The 14,360-nt window shown below is 40.7% G+C and overlaps 1 protein-coding gene across 3 annotated transcripts in view; it reads right to left on the bottom strand.

Moving 5' to 3' along the window:
- Positions 1–402: 402 nt before the first annotated feature.
- Positions 403–14,360, bottom strand: part of plppr2b (phospholipid phosphatase related 2b) — a 47,679-nt gene continuing 33,721 nt past the window's right edge. For 2 of the 3 annotated variants that reach the window (XM_089006798.1, XM_089006797.1), the window contains exons 4-8: positions 5,661–5,781; positions 3,731–3,981; positions 3,220–3,396; positions 3,014–3,150; positions 403–1,576 (exon numbers count right to left, since the gene is read on the bottom strand). In XM_089006798.1, the coding sequence (XP_088862924.1) occupies positions 1,474–1,576; positions 3,014–3,150; positions 3,220–3,396; positions 3,731–3,981; positions 5,661–5,781 (789 nt within the window). In that variant the 3' untranslated portion in view covers positions 403–1,473. Of the gene's footprint in view, positions 1,577–2,997; positions 3,151–3,219; positions 3,397–3,730; positions 3,982–5,660; positions 5,782–14,360 lie in introns of all 3 variants that reach the window. The other variant, XM_089006799.1, reaches the window with a different exon arrangement.

Here is a 14,360-nt window from a genome sequence, read left to right as displayed (position 1 = left end):
TTCAAGATGTTAAGACACGCCGGTAATGGAAATTATTTTTTTTCTACTAACTTAACAGAAATTATTTTATTAACAGGGTCAAATATAAGTACAGTGATACATCAGCTTACAAACTTAATTGGTTCCCAGAACGTCTGTGTAAGGCGAAAAGTTCGTCTGCCAAACATTTATTTCCCATAAGAAACCATTAAAAATGAGAATAATCTGTTCCCAGGTCCCCATGAAACATAATTTCCCACTAAATAAGCCTTAAAACTACACAAAATATACCTTATTTTTATGTATAATAAATGTGCTAATGTATTGTAATTAAAGAAATAAAGTGTACTATATAATAAGGTAGTTTTATTTACTACATGGAAACAAGTCCACCAGCCACTGTGGCGCTGTTCGACCGTGTAGTTTGGTGTTCTTCCGCCGAAAACTAGTCCGCCAGCCACCGTGGCTCCATGTGGTTTGCTCCGTTTGCCGAAAACGACTTCGTATGCCAAGATTATTTATTTAGGTTTTTTTTTTTTGTTATTTTGACTTCAAGACGGCGCCGCGAGAGTGGCTACCTTTCCAGCAGCTCATGTATTTTGTTTTTCTACTTTCATTCCTTTCATCACTTTGCTGCTGTGAAATGTAAATTTCTCCACTGTGAGACTAATAAAGGCATATCCAATCCAATCCAATTCTCGCGACTTTAATAAACTAAAGCATTTGTAAGCTTATGTATCACTGTATGTAGAAATATTCTGAAATTTCATTCACCGGAAGCAATTTCGCGACATCTTCTGACACTCTTTCACTAACAATGTCAGAAGCTGAAAGTATATACCTGTTGCCACAGATAAAACAGAATAATTGCGATGAAGATGAAGATGACACACTGCGATGACATCATCATATTATTTCATCAACGTTTTTGTGATTTTTTTTCTTGGTGTGGCTGCTTGGTTTTTCTCATGTAAAATTGGCTCAATAAAGGTTGTGAAACACTGCTTTTGAGGACACGAACAATGCTGAAACAGTAAACAATACTATGTATTTGTTGATTCCTAAACAGCAATTTCACCACTGAATTGTCCTGAGTGTTAGAAAAACATCTCCAGTGGACGGTCCACTGATCTTATTAGGCTTCTCTCCCGGTCCTCAAAGTGTCTACTCCACTAAGTTTTGATCAGAGTCACAACCTTTTTGTGGAGTCTTGGCAGGGACGTGTGTGTGTGTGTGGGGGGGGGGGGGGGTATTGCTTCAACACAGCTGGCTTGAACGAGCCTTACCTTGGCTCATTTTGCTCCCAAGAGAGGAGAGGGAAAAAAAGGACTAAAAAAATACAAGTAGGGCGACTGGTCGCCTTCCTTGTAACGGCTCGTCAGGCAGGTCACCTGCCTGTGGACCTTCAGACCTGTGTGGATTTCACTCGACGGAGTGGAAGTCGCCCCCAATGGTGGCCGGGACAGGGCTGGGTGGCGCCGTCCTCAGACCGGTCTAGACTGAGCTGGTGAGGCACCTCCGCAAGGGATGGTGCACGGGGGTGGGGTCCGGGATTGGCTGATCGTCATGTGATCTCAGAATATGGTAACCCTGGAGCCTATGGCATAAAGAGATGAGGGTAAAATGGTAGGATCTTCATAGCACATTTCACACAATGTGTGTCGCATACTTAATTAAGGACAACCGACACCATTTTTTGTTTCTGACATTAGAAAAACGTTTTATAGCATCTAAAATACCCAAAACACGCAGGCTGACATTTTTAGTCAAATGCAAAACACCAATAAAAATTTGTTAAAGTGCCCCAAAACTACTTCAAAATGACCCCGGACAGTTTCAGAAGGCCCCGCCTCCTTGTTCGTGACGTCACGCCAGGACGTCTTTGCCTTGCTCTAGAATCAAAACAATGGCTTCAGATTCAGAGAAGACGCTTTCTTGTTACTCATCCATTTATGAATGATTCAAATAGTTGTGAAGAGGAAAGCATAAATGTTTGCAATCGATTAAAGAAGTACTTGCGTATCAATTCGAGCCGTCAGGCCTCCAATGTAGCGTCCCAGAAAATGCACAAGAGGCGCCCAACCTCCATTGGAAATGGGCTGATTTGTCTGCTGGGAATTTGTGTCAACTAGAATCAAATAGTAGTCTTGGTGAAAACTGCAGTCACAGTAAATATAAGGATAGGCCAGCTTATTTCTTTAACTTAGGAAAATCAAGTTTAAAATTTGAGGGGTTTGCGTTCACCCTGAGATATTGATTTAAAAAAAATACCCTTAACTCATTCATCGCCATCCACAAATTTATTAGGGAATTGAAAATATGACGTCGAGTGCCATTCCCGAATTTGTTCGGGTTTTGTTTTTTTTTCTTGTTTGGGTGCCGATAAAGTGTGGCCATGACCTCTGGCATTTTTTTCCCTTCCACGAGGGGGCAGCATTTGCTTTTTGTCCAAGTGAGTGCATTGTTCCAGCTTCAGCTGTTGTGGAAGCGCTATATAATGTATTGCATTGTATTTTGGACAGCTGCCCTCATTTCAAGCTTATATAACTCCAGACCCATATAAATTAGGAATTAACTATTTTTTTCAGATGAAAGAAGAGAGTAGGGTTTCTAACACTGCGTTGAATGTTCATGTCGTCCTAAAACTCAATATTCTGTGGGTCCTGGAATTCGAGTGGCAATGACAAAAACCCTGGCACTGGAGTGAACACATTTTTGTCTGGCAGTGAATGAGTTAATAGCCAAACATTTTCAGCAACACAGTAAGCATTACGATCGAAGCAAATTTTCATGTCCTGAATAATTTCCTTTCATATGGCAGCCTTTCAATAGCTTTCCACCCATAAATTATCTACACCTCTTATCGCTGGACACATGCTTTATAGATTCACACCAGTGGGCAATTTGCAGTCCTCGAAAATGGTGATTGTTAGAATGTGAGAGGACTAGGCCACCATTTTGATCATTCTATATTTGAACGTTAATGCTATTTTTAGGTCTTAGTCCCCCAACCCTTACCTGAAGGCCACTTAACTTTTCAAGTGGACTCTCAACACGGGGCAGAGTGAGGAGAGGAATCCCAGCCGGCGTCTCAAAATGTTGTGGCGCTGGTGGCGGAGGATTTGGCACCACCGTTTGGGCCGGTCGGAAATTGTTGATCACACATGACACCTAATGTAAAAAGCCAAGATGACATGAAGAAACAAAATGAAATCACATTTCCATCGTAACTTCTCTTACCAAGAAGGCTGCGATGGCTCCCCCGGTGATGAACCCGGCCAGCACGTCACTCCAGTGGTTCCTATGCTCTGTCACCCTCACCACGCCCACCAGCACTGCCAGTGAGAGCAGAACCAGGCACAATGTCGGCTTGGTCAGACGGGTCCCCTTGGTGCGGAAAACCAAGGTCACATACATCTGGAATGAAAAGCCCGGAAGGAAGAGGAGATAATTTGCATTTATTACCACAAGAGGGCTCACTTGAACTCTTGATAAATGAGGGCAAATAATAAACCATAAAGCATGACATATTTATCACTTCACCTACTAGCAAATATCTGTACATTATCATCAGCTGTGAATAAGTTATGTTGGAATATATATACATACAACTAAGACATTTTTATGAGGATTGCTTTTGTCATAACACTGACCTGAATAACAAATGCATCAGACAAATATTCACAACCATTAACACTATCCGATGAGAAACGCTATAGGAAATAGAATGAAATTAGAAATCTTTAGTTACCACAGTGTAGATGGCTGAGTAAAAGCTGAGTGCCGCATCTTTGGAGGGGAACGATTTGCGGGCGGACGCCACCAAGAAAGGGTTGCCTGTGCATGCGCGTTGCTCTGTGATGTACTGCAGTGAGGACTGGCATCCCAGAGCCGTATAGTTGGGCTTGCACGCGCTCAGGAAATGAGGCGTCTGGTTCCCTGTCACCACTTGACCCGCGTTGGCAAAGATTGTTGTCGCAAAGAGGCCGAAGGAGTACACGCCTGCAGGCATGTGAATAAGAGGGATAAATGATTAAACCAGAGTACTTGAATAGCTACAATGATTTCTAATAACATCACTAGCTTCTGATAAGAATCACTTCCTGGACTATAGACGTACATGATGTCTCATAATTATATGTCAGCCTTAAATTAGAAATGTGTTCGTATTGCGAATTGCCCTAACACAGATACTGTACCTTGTACAGAGGGTCAATAAACAGATGCTCCCCAACTTACGAACGAGATACGTTCCGAACGGTCGTTCGTAAGGTGAATTCGTTTGGAAGTTGCTTCACTGCTGTATTTTGTATGGAATGGATGTTTAAGGCTTATATAAGTATGTTTAATGTTTATATAGTACAGTGATACCTTGGCTTACGAACTTAAATGGATCCCAGACAGACTGTGTAAGGCGAAATGTGTGTATCCCAAAAAATAATTTCCCATAGGAAACCATTAAAATGAGAATAATCCGTTCCCAGGTCTCCATAAAATATAATTTTCTACTTTCTCATTTTCTAAGCCTTAAAACTACACAAAATATACCTTATTTCATGTATAATAAATGTGCCATGGTATTATAATTAAAGAAATAAACTGTATTGTATAATAAAGTCATTTTATTTACCTTTGTGATGATCGTTGATGGCTTGATGGAATGGAGTGGCCGGTTTCCTCAGCATTAAACACTTGATTCAAACAGCTTCTTCCCCCAAGACATTAAGTCTTTGAACAGTAGCCCAAATTGAACTGTATAGTGCCTCTTTGCAATTTTTTGGATGATGATACTAGTGTTCGACCGGAAACAAATTCCTTGTGTGTTCTACATACTTGGCAATAAAGATGATTCTGATGAGGAAGGTAACCTTCTTCTTTCACCATCTTGAGGAATTATCCCTTGTAGGTGCTTTCTCTGCGATAATTTTATCTAGTTTCTCATCAATTGTGTTATGTTTAGCTGGGTTGATAGCTTTTTGCATCAAGTGTACAGATGGCTTGTCCGGGTTGTTTGTGGAGCCTGATTGATGGGATATTTTAACCTTGCAGTCTACACTCTGCCTTTGAACTATCAAAGTTGAAACTATGGCTGTCGCTTTAATGTTTAAACCATCCCCCCCCCCTCACTGCTGCGTTCTTGACCAATCACGTGGCTTTAACCGAAGACTGGGGGTGGGAAATAGAGGGCCAAAACAGTCGGCTGCCATTTTGTTAGAAGAACGGGCTCGTTCGCGAACGACACATCACTCATTGAGGAAGCTCCGTGTGTATCCCGAAAAAAAGCTTGTATGCCAAGGTAAAATTTTAAGAAATTTAACATTCGTAAACCGAAAAGTTCGTAAGCCAAGGGGTTCATAAACCGAGGTATCACTGCATTTAAAAACCCTTTCCATACATAAGGTGCACCGCATTATAAGGGGCCTCTTCAATGAATGACATATTTTAAAACATTTTCCATACATAAAGTGCATGGGATTATGAGGCGCATGGTCAGCATTTGAAGAAAAAAAATCTTTTAGGTACGCCTTATAGTGTAGAGAATACGGTACTCAAAATCGAGTGAAAACAAAGGCAGTTTTCTCGTTTGTCTGCATGACTTTTAGCTTCACTCCCAAGAAATGGAAGGCCCTCCTGAGTTCAACAGAAGAGGCGGTTCTTATCTGCAAAAAACAAGGGCTGACCCAGAAAACGGACGATCCTGCGGAGAAGCGGGTTGAAATAGCAGCAGTCTGCGGTCACGATGGTCTTCTCCTGAGCTCCCTCGGACTTTACAAAGAAATTGGTCACTTCTCCAATCAGAATCTGGGTCAGAAAAAAAGCATGAAAAAAAGAAACTGTCAATCAAATGGAGATAAAACCATGTCTTTAAGAGCTGATGACGCTCACTGACTATTCTGTTATTTTAATGTAGCGCATGGCAAAATTATTCATGAGCGTTCCTCCTCCCACTCCGCCTGGCAGCGATTACGCTCTGTTGCTTTGGCGTGTCTGCATTCGCTTTGCCTCGCCATTTGCCGGTTTTTGTGAAGCAAAATGTTATGAATTATTCATTAGCATCTTTGTACTTTTTCATGTTATGAACTTCTCATAGGTAACAACAAACGTGATGAAAAAAATAGGATGCAAAAGTCGACAATTTTTTTTTGACCCAAAGATTCCATTCATCTATTTTCTATAGCCTGTCTTCTTAACTCATTCACTGCCATTCAAGAATTTATTCGGGAATTGAAAATATTTTTTTTGTTTGGGTGCTGATAAAGCACTGGCCATGGCCTCAGGCAATGTTTTTTTCCTTTCCACAAGGGGCAGATTTTTTTCCATGTTAGCGCATTGTTCCAGCTTCAGCTGTTGTTCAAGTGCTATATAAACCAATATGTATCTATTGCATTGTAATTGGACAGCCGCCCTCATTTCAAGCTCATATAACTCCAGACCTATACAATTTAGGAATTACAGGCAACAATTTTTTTCTAATGAAAGATGAGTCTCTAAGGTTTCTTACGCTGCATTCAATGTTTATGTAGTCCTAAAACTCAATATTCTCTGGGTCCTGGAATTCGATTGACATTGACAAAAACCCTGGCACTGGAGTGGACACATTTTAGCACATGTCTGGCAGTGAATGGGTTAAGGTCACAGGGGAATTGGAGCCTATCGCGGTTGACTTTGGGCGAGAGGTGGGGTACAGTACACCCTAAATTGTTTGACAGCCAATTGCATGCTATATGGACCAGGGGTGAGCATTTTAACAAACTGCCCTCACAGCCCGTTTTTTTTTTTGCTGACAGCGGCATGGGCATATGTAGGTTACCAGCCCATACAAAATGCATGGCTCATGGCCTCGAATGGCGATTGATGCTAAGGCACCAAATGTAGCTCAACGCTTGCAGCAGTGAAACTACCAGATTGATCCCGCCATCGTTCTTGCACAGGGAGCACCCCTAATGAAGAGTTCACCAAGAATGATGGGACTCCAGCATAAATGGGCTACTTGGGATTAGGACATGATCAACGCTCCATTAACAAGTGCAGGTCATTGATATCGATTTCCGACATTGAAGGCCACAATTGTCTTCGTACCTGACAAGAACCCAGTAAAGTTGGTACCAAAAGACTAACTATAGAAAAGATTATATTTCCAGGGCAGCCCGGTAGTCGAGTAGTTAGCACACCAACTTCGCAGTGCAGAGGTTGTGAGTTCAAGACCTGGTCCGGCCTCCCTGTGTGGAGATCCCATGTTCTCCCCAGGCCCACGTGAGTTTTATCCGGTTTCCTCCCACATTCCAAAAACATGCATGGCAGGCTGATTGAACATTCGAAATTGTCACTAGGCGTGAGTGTGAGAGTGAATGGTTGTTTGTCTCTTTGTGCCCTGCAATTGGCTGGCAACCTTTCTGGGTTTCCCCTGCTGTCAGAGATGTTTGGTCGGACACTGTGAACAAAGGGTCGAACACAGGAAGATTGTCTTTTGACCGACGCCCAAATTCTGCAGCCCTCTGCCAAACTATGTATTGAGAGTATATGCAAATTTGTTATACATTAGAAAAACATAGTCCTCTTGATTTGAATACCACACCCGTGGACGTCCCAAGCACCAACAACTATAAAACAACAGAACATAGACATTTTAATTGGTTGTCCTTTCCACTAACTGATAGATTTTTAACCTGGCTTATGACCTCTTCCTGTGAAGGAGTTTATCAAGTCCTAAATTAGTCCAAGGCCTGATCTCCTACATGAAGATGACATGTTGAACAGGGTGTGTCTGTTCACCTCAGATTGACCCCAGATTTTCTGTGCTTCCATTGTGGGCGTTGTGTTCGGCGGCCAACTAACCTTGAAACTTTTAAATAATTTGATTCTGTCTATTCTCTATCACCTTCCTAGTCCCCGAAGACGGCTGGGATAGTTTGCTCCAGCAACCCTCGCAAACCTAAACGATGACTGGAAAATGGATGGATGGGATGCTTTTTCCATTCACGGTGGCATTCTTATCAGTACACATCATTATGCATACACTAAAGAAATAAAATGATATCAGAACACAGGTACCATTTTACAAGCCAATGTACACGTATAACATTGGGGCAGATGGAGAAGGAGTCATGGCAGCTGTTTGGGGATATTTGAGGTGCAAAACTTCGTTAGTCGACTGCAATGTTTTGCAAAATTAATGATGAGCTCAGCAACGGATGCAAGCACCTTTTAAATAGTGCATGGCTCTGGACTAACTGTTACTCAAGAAAAGCACAGTGGCACCTTACCTGGAATTTTAGGGGTACCAGTAGAACATTTTGAGACATTAGCTGAGAATGAAATATTCCATTTTCACTTGAATTTCACTCTGTTACAGATACATGGGCTGAGGTGTGAAGCAGGAGTTTTTTAACGTGTTCAATAAAAGAATACATTAAAAAAAATGTTAGAGCCATACACGACTTTTCTGCAGCTTTTTGGAATTCAGCTGTGCATTAATGCAATTTACTGCATTTAAAAAAATGTTTTTTTGGGAAAGAGACATTACAAACAGGGGAGATGATACTGGTTAAACTTAATTAAAATTAGAAACTCCATTTAACATCTGCGCATCAGTTCAAACTCAAAACAGCATTCGACATTTGCAGCACAACCGCATTCCCTGGGATGTACACACAGTTGTTGCAATGAATATATTATGGTTTAATGCGGCAATGTTGAGGGAAACAAAACGAGACAACAATAATAGACACAACATTTGAAATTCCATCGGGTTTGTGGAGTTCATGGAAAAGTTAATGGACTAAAACAATTGTTAAAAATAAAAAATAAACAATAAAAAATAAAAAATAAACAATAAACAATAAAAAATAAAAAATAAAAAATAAAAAAGAAAGAAAGAAAGAAAGAAAGAAAGAAAGAAAGAAAGAAAGAAAGAAAGAAAGAAAGAAAGAAAGAAAGAAAGAAAGAAAGAAAGAAAGAAAGAAAGAAAGAAAGAAAAAGGCTGCATGGACTCTCCAAAGTTGGCCGTCTGTTCTGTTTGACTTTAAAACTAGCATCTAATTTGAAAACTTTCTTTAAAACTACATTAATGTGAATTTATACTTTCTAGACATTGAATATACAATGGACTACTTTCAGTAACATGTTGACATTTGTAATTGAAATATGAACTGATGCATTTAAACCCTCTCCGGGACAGCAGTTACTACAGTGGACAGTGGATAATGTTATGAGTTCACAGGGTGCAACAAAGGTTAATTATGTAAGACATTCATTTAACGAGTAAAGTCTTTTTTAGGGGTAATTATGTTAAAATCTATAAGGGACACAGTTGTGATAACATGAAAAGTGGTGCCCACTAGTACAATTTTGCAATGGTGGAATGAGCAAGAGCTAAATGCATTATTGCCTCTAAGGCTGGGTCTTCATTATGAGAAAATATTTTATGCGCCACACTGTGTTAGACAACAGATGAAGACGATATAAGTGCACATTTAATAGCCTGCCTCCCATTGAAGTAAACAAATAAGTCCAGTCTCTCACGTAGCATCTACTCAATTACAACTCCAACACCAAGGCTTGCGGCGAGCAGGTTCGATTGCGAGGCCACCACTTCACTCCCGGCGAGTCGCCACTTGCCACCGCCTGAGCCTTGTATTCAAAAGCATCTCACATCAATACTCATCCCTTCTACAGGCATCTAACTCAGAAAGGTCACTTGTTTCTGATTCAGCGAGCACTAACTTCCATTACAATAAAAAATGAAATGTATTGAATGGAAGAAAGAAGGCTTTGTAGTGACACTGACTTGATAAAAAGATTAAGATCTGGTGGATTTGAGGTTGGATTTCTTGTGCCTTTTCTTTAATTCAAAAGATGTCATTTCACACAATCTCGCAAGCGGCGGTGTTGTGCCTGCTCCAATTTCCACAGTCCAATTGAGATGCAGTTCCCAAAGAGAATGAAAACTACAAAGCGAGCTTATCACCAGTCAGGTGAATTCCTATGGAGGTTGCATGCCGTGATATCTTGACTGATCCGACTTGAATGTTCTTCAACAACAATGTCTTGCAAATGGCGGGTAATCCGATGATACAAACGCTACTTAAACAACGTTTAAATGGGAATTTAAAAAGTTAATGGCCCAGATTGCTAATTGCAAGGTACCCTTTCCTGGTCAGGCGGTCAGGGAGCAAAGCCAAAATATTGTTTTAACATTACAGGTACTTAAAATGAGGCTAAAACACCATACAAATGTTGATGTCAAATGTCAAAGACATACTTGTGAAAAAAAATACTTATTTGAAAAGTACAGTAAAGTCTCGTTATATCGATATTCAAGGGAGTCCGAAAAAATATCGATATAACCGGGACTATCGATATATCCGACCCTGTTTGCATGTAATTTTCTCCGTGCGTGCATAGAAATAGTATCGATATAACCGGGACTATCGATATATCCGATATCGATATAACGAGACTTTACTGTATAATGAAATGTAATGAATTGAATTGTATTCTGGAAATGATTGGGAGTATTCCTCACGAAACGACTGTAATTTTCTTTTAGATTTCACACTTGTTGCTTTTTCTCCAGCAGATGCATGACATGACAATGAGACAAATGATGCTAACTCTTTAAGCTAACAGCTGGCACTGTGCCGATCACCTGTTCTAAATTATATATGATCCTCAGTGATCTCGTGTTTTGAATGGATGTTGGGTATATACTATTTTGACGATTTTTGACTTATTGTTTTTATTGCAAACCATAATTTTCATTAATAAAACCGTAAACTGGAATGGGATAATGAAAATTGTACTCATTACGGCAAAACCGGAGTAATTGGTAGGTATGCTGATGGGGCGGTCAGGCTGCACTGAGCTGTATGCTAACACAAAATAGAACACAAACACACACACACACGCGCGCACACACACACACACACACACACACACACACACACACACACACACACACACACACACACACACACGAACACAGACGCACAGGCACACACACTCCCCAAAAAGTTATTTATCCTCCCCCCACCTCCTTTCCCCCCTTCGTTCGTTGACTTGAGATCAGCACACGCTCTACTGGCCTGGAACGCTCAGGAGGCTGATTCTTCATTCCTCCAAGCTGGATGAAATGACTTAACAGGCCAGATGTGGCCTGCAGGCCGAGATCGTGATACTGCATTTCATGTGTTTGCTGTAAGCAATTTTGTCCTTTACTGTACTTGAAATAAACTGCAAACTATTTCCTACTGTTTACTACAACAGAAAAAAAGCCCCTGGAGTGAAAGTAACGATTGACACTGCAGTAATTGGTGTTTTCAAGTCACACTATTTAATAATGGAGTATGCAAGTACGCGTGAGCATCTGCAGATGTGTTTGGTTCGTTCCAATCATCATTTACACCTCGGGCTTGTTGTGTGACGGTACTAAAATTAGATGCCAATTTACACCAGAGATGGTGAATTCTATCTGTCACGGTGTTAAATTCATTATGGATGGGTTTAGGCTGTATAATGCAGATTTCTTTGGAAGCGCTTAGCCTTGTTTGCAGGGTTGACGAATGTTGGAAAAGCTGACTCAAAGTAGCGGAAAAGCAGGCGAAATGAGAGGACGATGCAAAGCCTCTGTAAATTGACATTGCAAGTTCAGTGCGAGTCTTTAAACACACACATACAAGCGCATAGCCTTGCACACTGGTGCTGGTAACCATGACAATTGAGCTACAGCTCCATTATCATCACCCACATCCTCTTCTTCTTGCATCTCCTATCTGTCTCGCCCCGCTTTTAGTCACTTTGCCAGAGCTGCTTTCCCGATGCTTTGTGGAAGAGAAACTAGGCTACTGGAAACGTTGTAATTATTTCAGTGTTTATTTCTCTCTCTCTCTGTCTTTCACTTTCTCTCTCTCTCCCTCCCCCCTTCTCTCCACCCCACTCTCAGAAAAAGGGGAAGATTAGTTGAGTATGAGGTATGACCCCATTCCTCTTGGCCTCTTTTCCTGATCTCCCATTCCTGTTTGCCTTGCATCTTCTCTCCTTCCTCCTGGAATTACCCTTCACTTCCTATAAAACGGTTGTGTTTTCATCAAGGGTTTTATGTTGGACGCGTGCGAGAACAGCTAATCTTGCGGTGCTGTGAGAGAAATGCCGGATTAAAGAGCTCTGGTGTATGAGCTAAAGCGTGTCTTGCGGACCCGAGAGCTGGTCAGGCGTATGGCCGTGGGATAACAAGGATGTTGCGTTTCGATTTGCGACCAATGGGTTGCACTGTCGGGTCCCGCCTACAGCTGCACAGGTGTTGTTCGTTTTAATCAGTGGCAGTTAAAAGAACTCCCGGCAATGTCGTGTCATTAATGGTTTCATCCTGTCAGGTTTGTTTCGTCTTCTTTGGTTTTCTTTGTTTTTAGTCATTGTTTTTGCTACTTTTGACTTTTTTGTTCCTGATGACTTTATTTATTTATTTATTTTTCTAAATACACCCTGCTCCTCCATCCTGCCTACTTTTTTGGGGTCCCCCACCACCACCATCTTGCAAATAATAACAATGGAGGACTTTCTTTTGTGTGATTGGCATCGACAGGATAAAGTCGTGGTTATCCATAGAAATCCTCCTGTTTTTTTTTCTTATTCGCTACTCAATTGTAAAGATACATTTACAAACATCACAATCTGTTCGTCCATTTATTTTTCTTCTTCATGGTTAGTTGGAAAACGACTCTCAAGGATCTAGAATACGACTCACAAATGCCCGATAACATACATACTGTTAAATTTACACCTCTGACAATTGTCTTACATTCAGAAATGCAGAATGTAGCTACATTATTTCAGTAGTTTAGTGACACTCATACACTGTGTTATATAGATTTACTACAGACAAAGCGCAAAAAAATTACATGCACACATACCCTCACACACACACAAGCTTCAATCACCCCCAACACACCCCACCCCTTGTGGAGGACAGCATGGGAAATGATCTTCTAAACAATCCACTGGCAAGAATAAGAAGGAGTTTCAGTACAAGACACAAATCTCGTCTTTCGCTCTGTAGTACTTCCAAGCTTCTTCTGTCTGTCAGTCAACACGGGGCTCCATTATTCATGAAAGATTGCCCCGAGGCTTCGTAACATGCAAAGTTCTGGAAAATTTGTATCCGGGTATTGTACGGATGGATGTGCCTGCCTGCCTCTGCGCTTCTTTTTGACACAGACTGGCTTGCAAACAAGTGCAATCAACTGAAGAATGACACAGACGAGGATGATTACCACTTCCACAATTCCTATTGACGACATAAACTTAGCGAAGGCGTAGTGCATTTACTCATCAAAGTTGACAGAAAAGCACATGATTTTTGAGTTGGGCATAAGAAGACAACAGAATGGGAAATTGACAGCAGATATAATCATGGGAGGCAGATGCATCGAAGCATCAGTGCACCCCATAATTGTAATCGTTATGCGTATCGGCGGGAGCACAGCCTATCTGAGCAGGAAGATGTTGAACGTCTTGTCCATTTTTACTTGTCGCTATGAGGCTATGTGAAATTTCATTTATTTTTAGGTTTTACTGCTTACTTAAATACAAATGGGTTTGTCAGAAGCTAATGATGGCGCGAACAAAAGTTGTCCGTATGGCAACATTTTATGTTTCTAAACAGATATACAAACCCCGACTGTCACTTTTTAGGAACATTCTGAATACTTTGTCAGGAAGAAAAACACAACATATTCTGTGTTTGACAATCAAGCCTGCCGTATATTTGAGGACTGCGGAGCTGCCTAGTGGCTTGTCAGATTATTGAACTTTCTTGTCCTATTGACACTAGTGTGATTTTCAAGACCTTCTTACTCGTGTTCTTACTTGCTCTTCTCCGTATAATTTTCCGGTTTTGTGATAGACATTTTTGATTATTTTGGTTACATGTGTTTGGACTATTGCCATTTCGTTTTGTCTCTTTTAGGATTTTTCTTTGACTTGTCCGTTTTGCAGGTGCTTTGTGTTCATGTTTTGTTGTCATTGCTTTTTATAACCAGAAATTTCTGTCATGTCCTTATTCTTCCTTAAATAAACATTTGCTTCTGGATTTTATTTGTGTTTTCAAATACCAATCATTTACCAACTGCGTCAGAGCATGCATGAACTGTGTCAGAGCATGAAAAACCCTAATTGTTTTCATATGAAGAATTTAATTTACTCTGAGAAAATAGTTATTGACCAAAATTCCAAATAGAGTTCAACTCAATAGGGTGCAGATGGAATCAGATTTGATCCAACAACCTTAGAACTGGAAGGTAGGCAAAAACTGTGCTGCAGAATGAATAAGGTAAACATGATTCACATATTGATTGACCCATTCACTTTTTGGATGGTGGAATCTA

The sequence above is a fragment of the Hippocampus bargibanti genome, linkage group LG10, assembly GCF_051943395.1.
Source record: "Hippocampus bargibanti isolate YZ-2025 linkage group LG10, ASM5194339v1, whole genome shotgun sequence".
Taxonomy (NCBI): domain Eukaryota; kingdom Metazoa; phylum Chordata; class Actinopteri; order Syngnathiformes; family Syngnathidae; genus Hippocampus; species Hippocampus bargibanti.
Note: the sequence above shows the minus strand (reverse complement) of the source record. Positions and strands in the feature narration are given on the sequence as shown.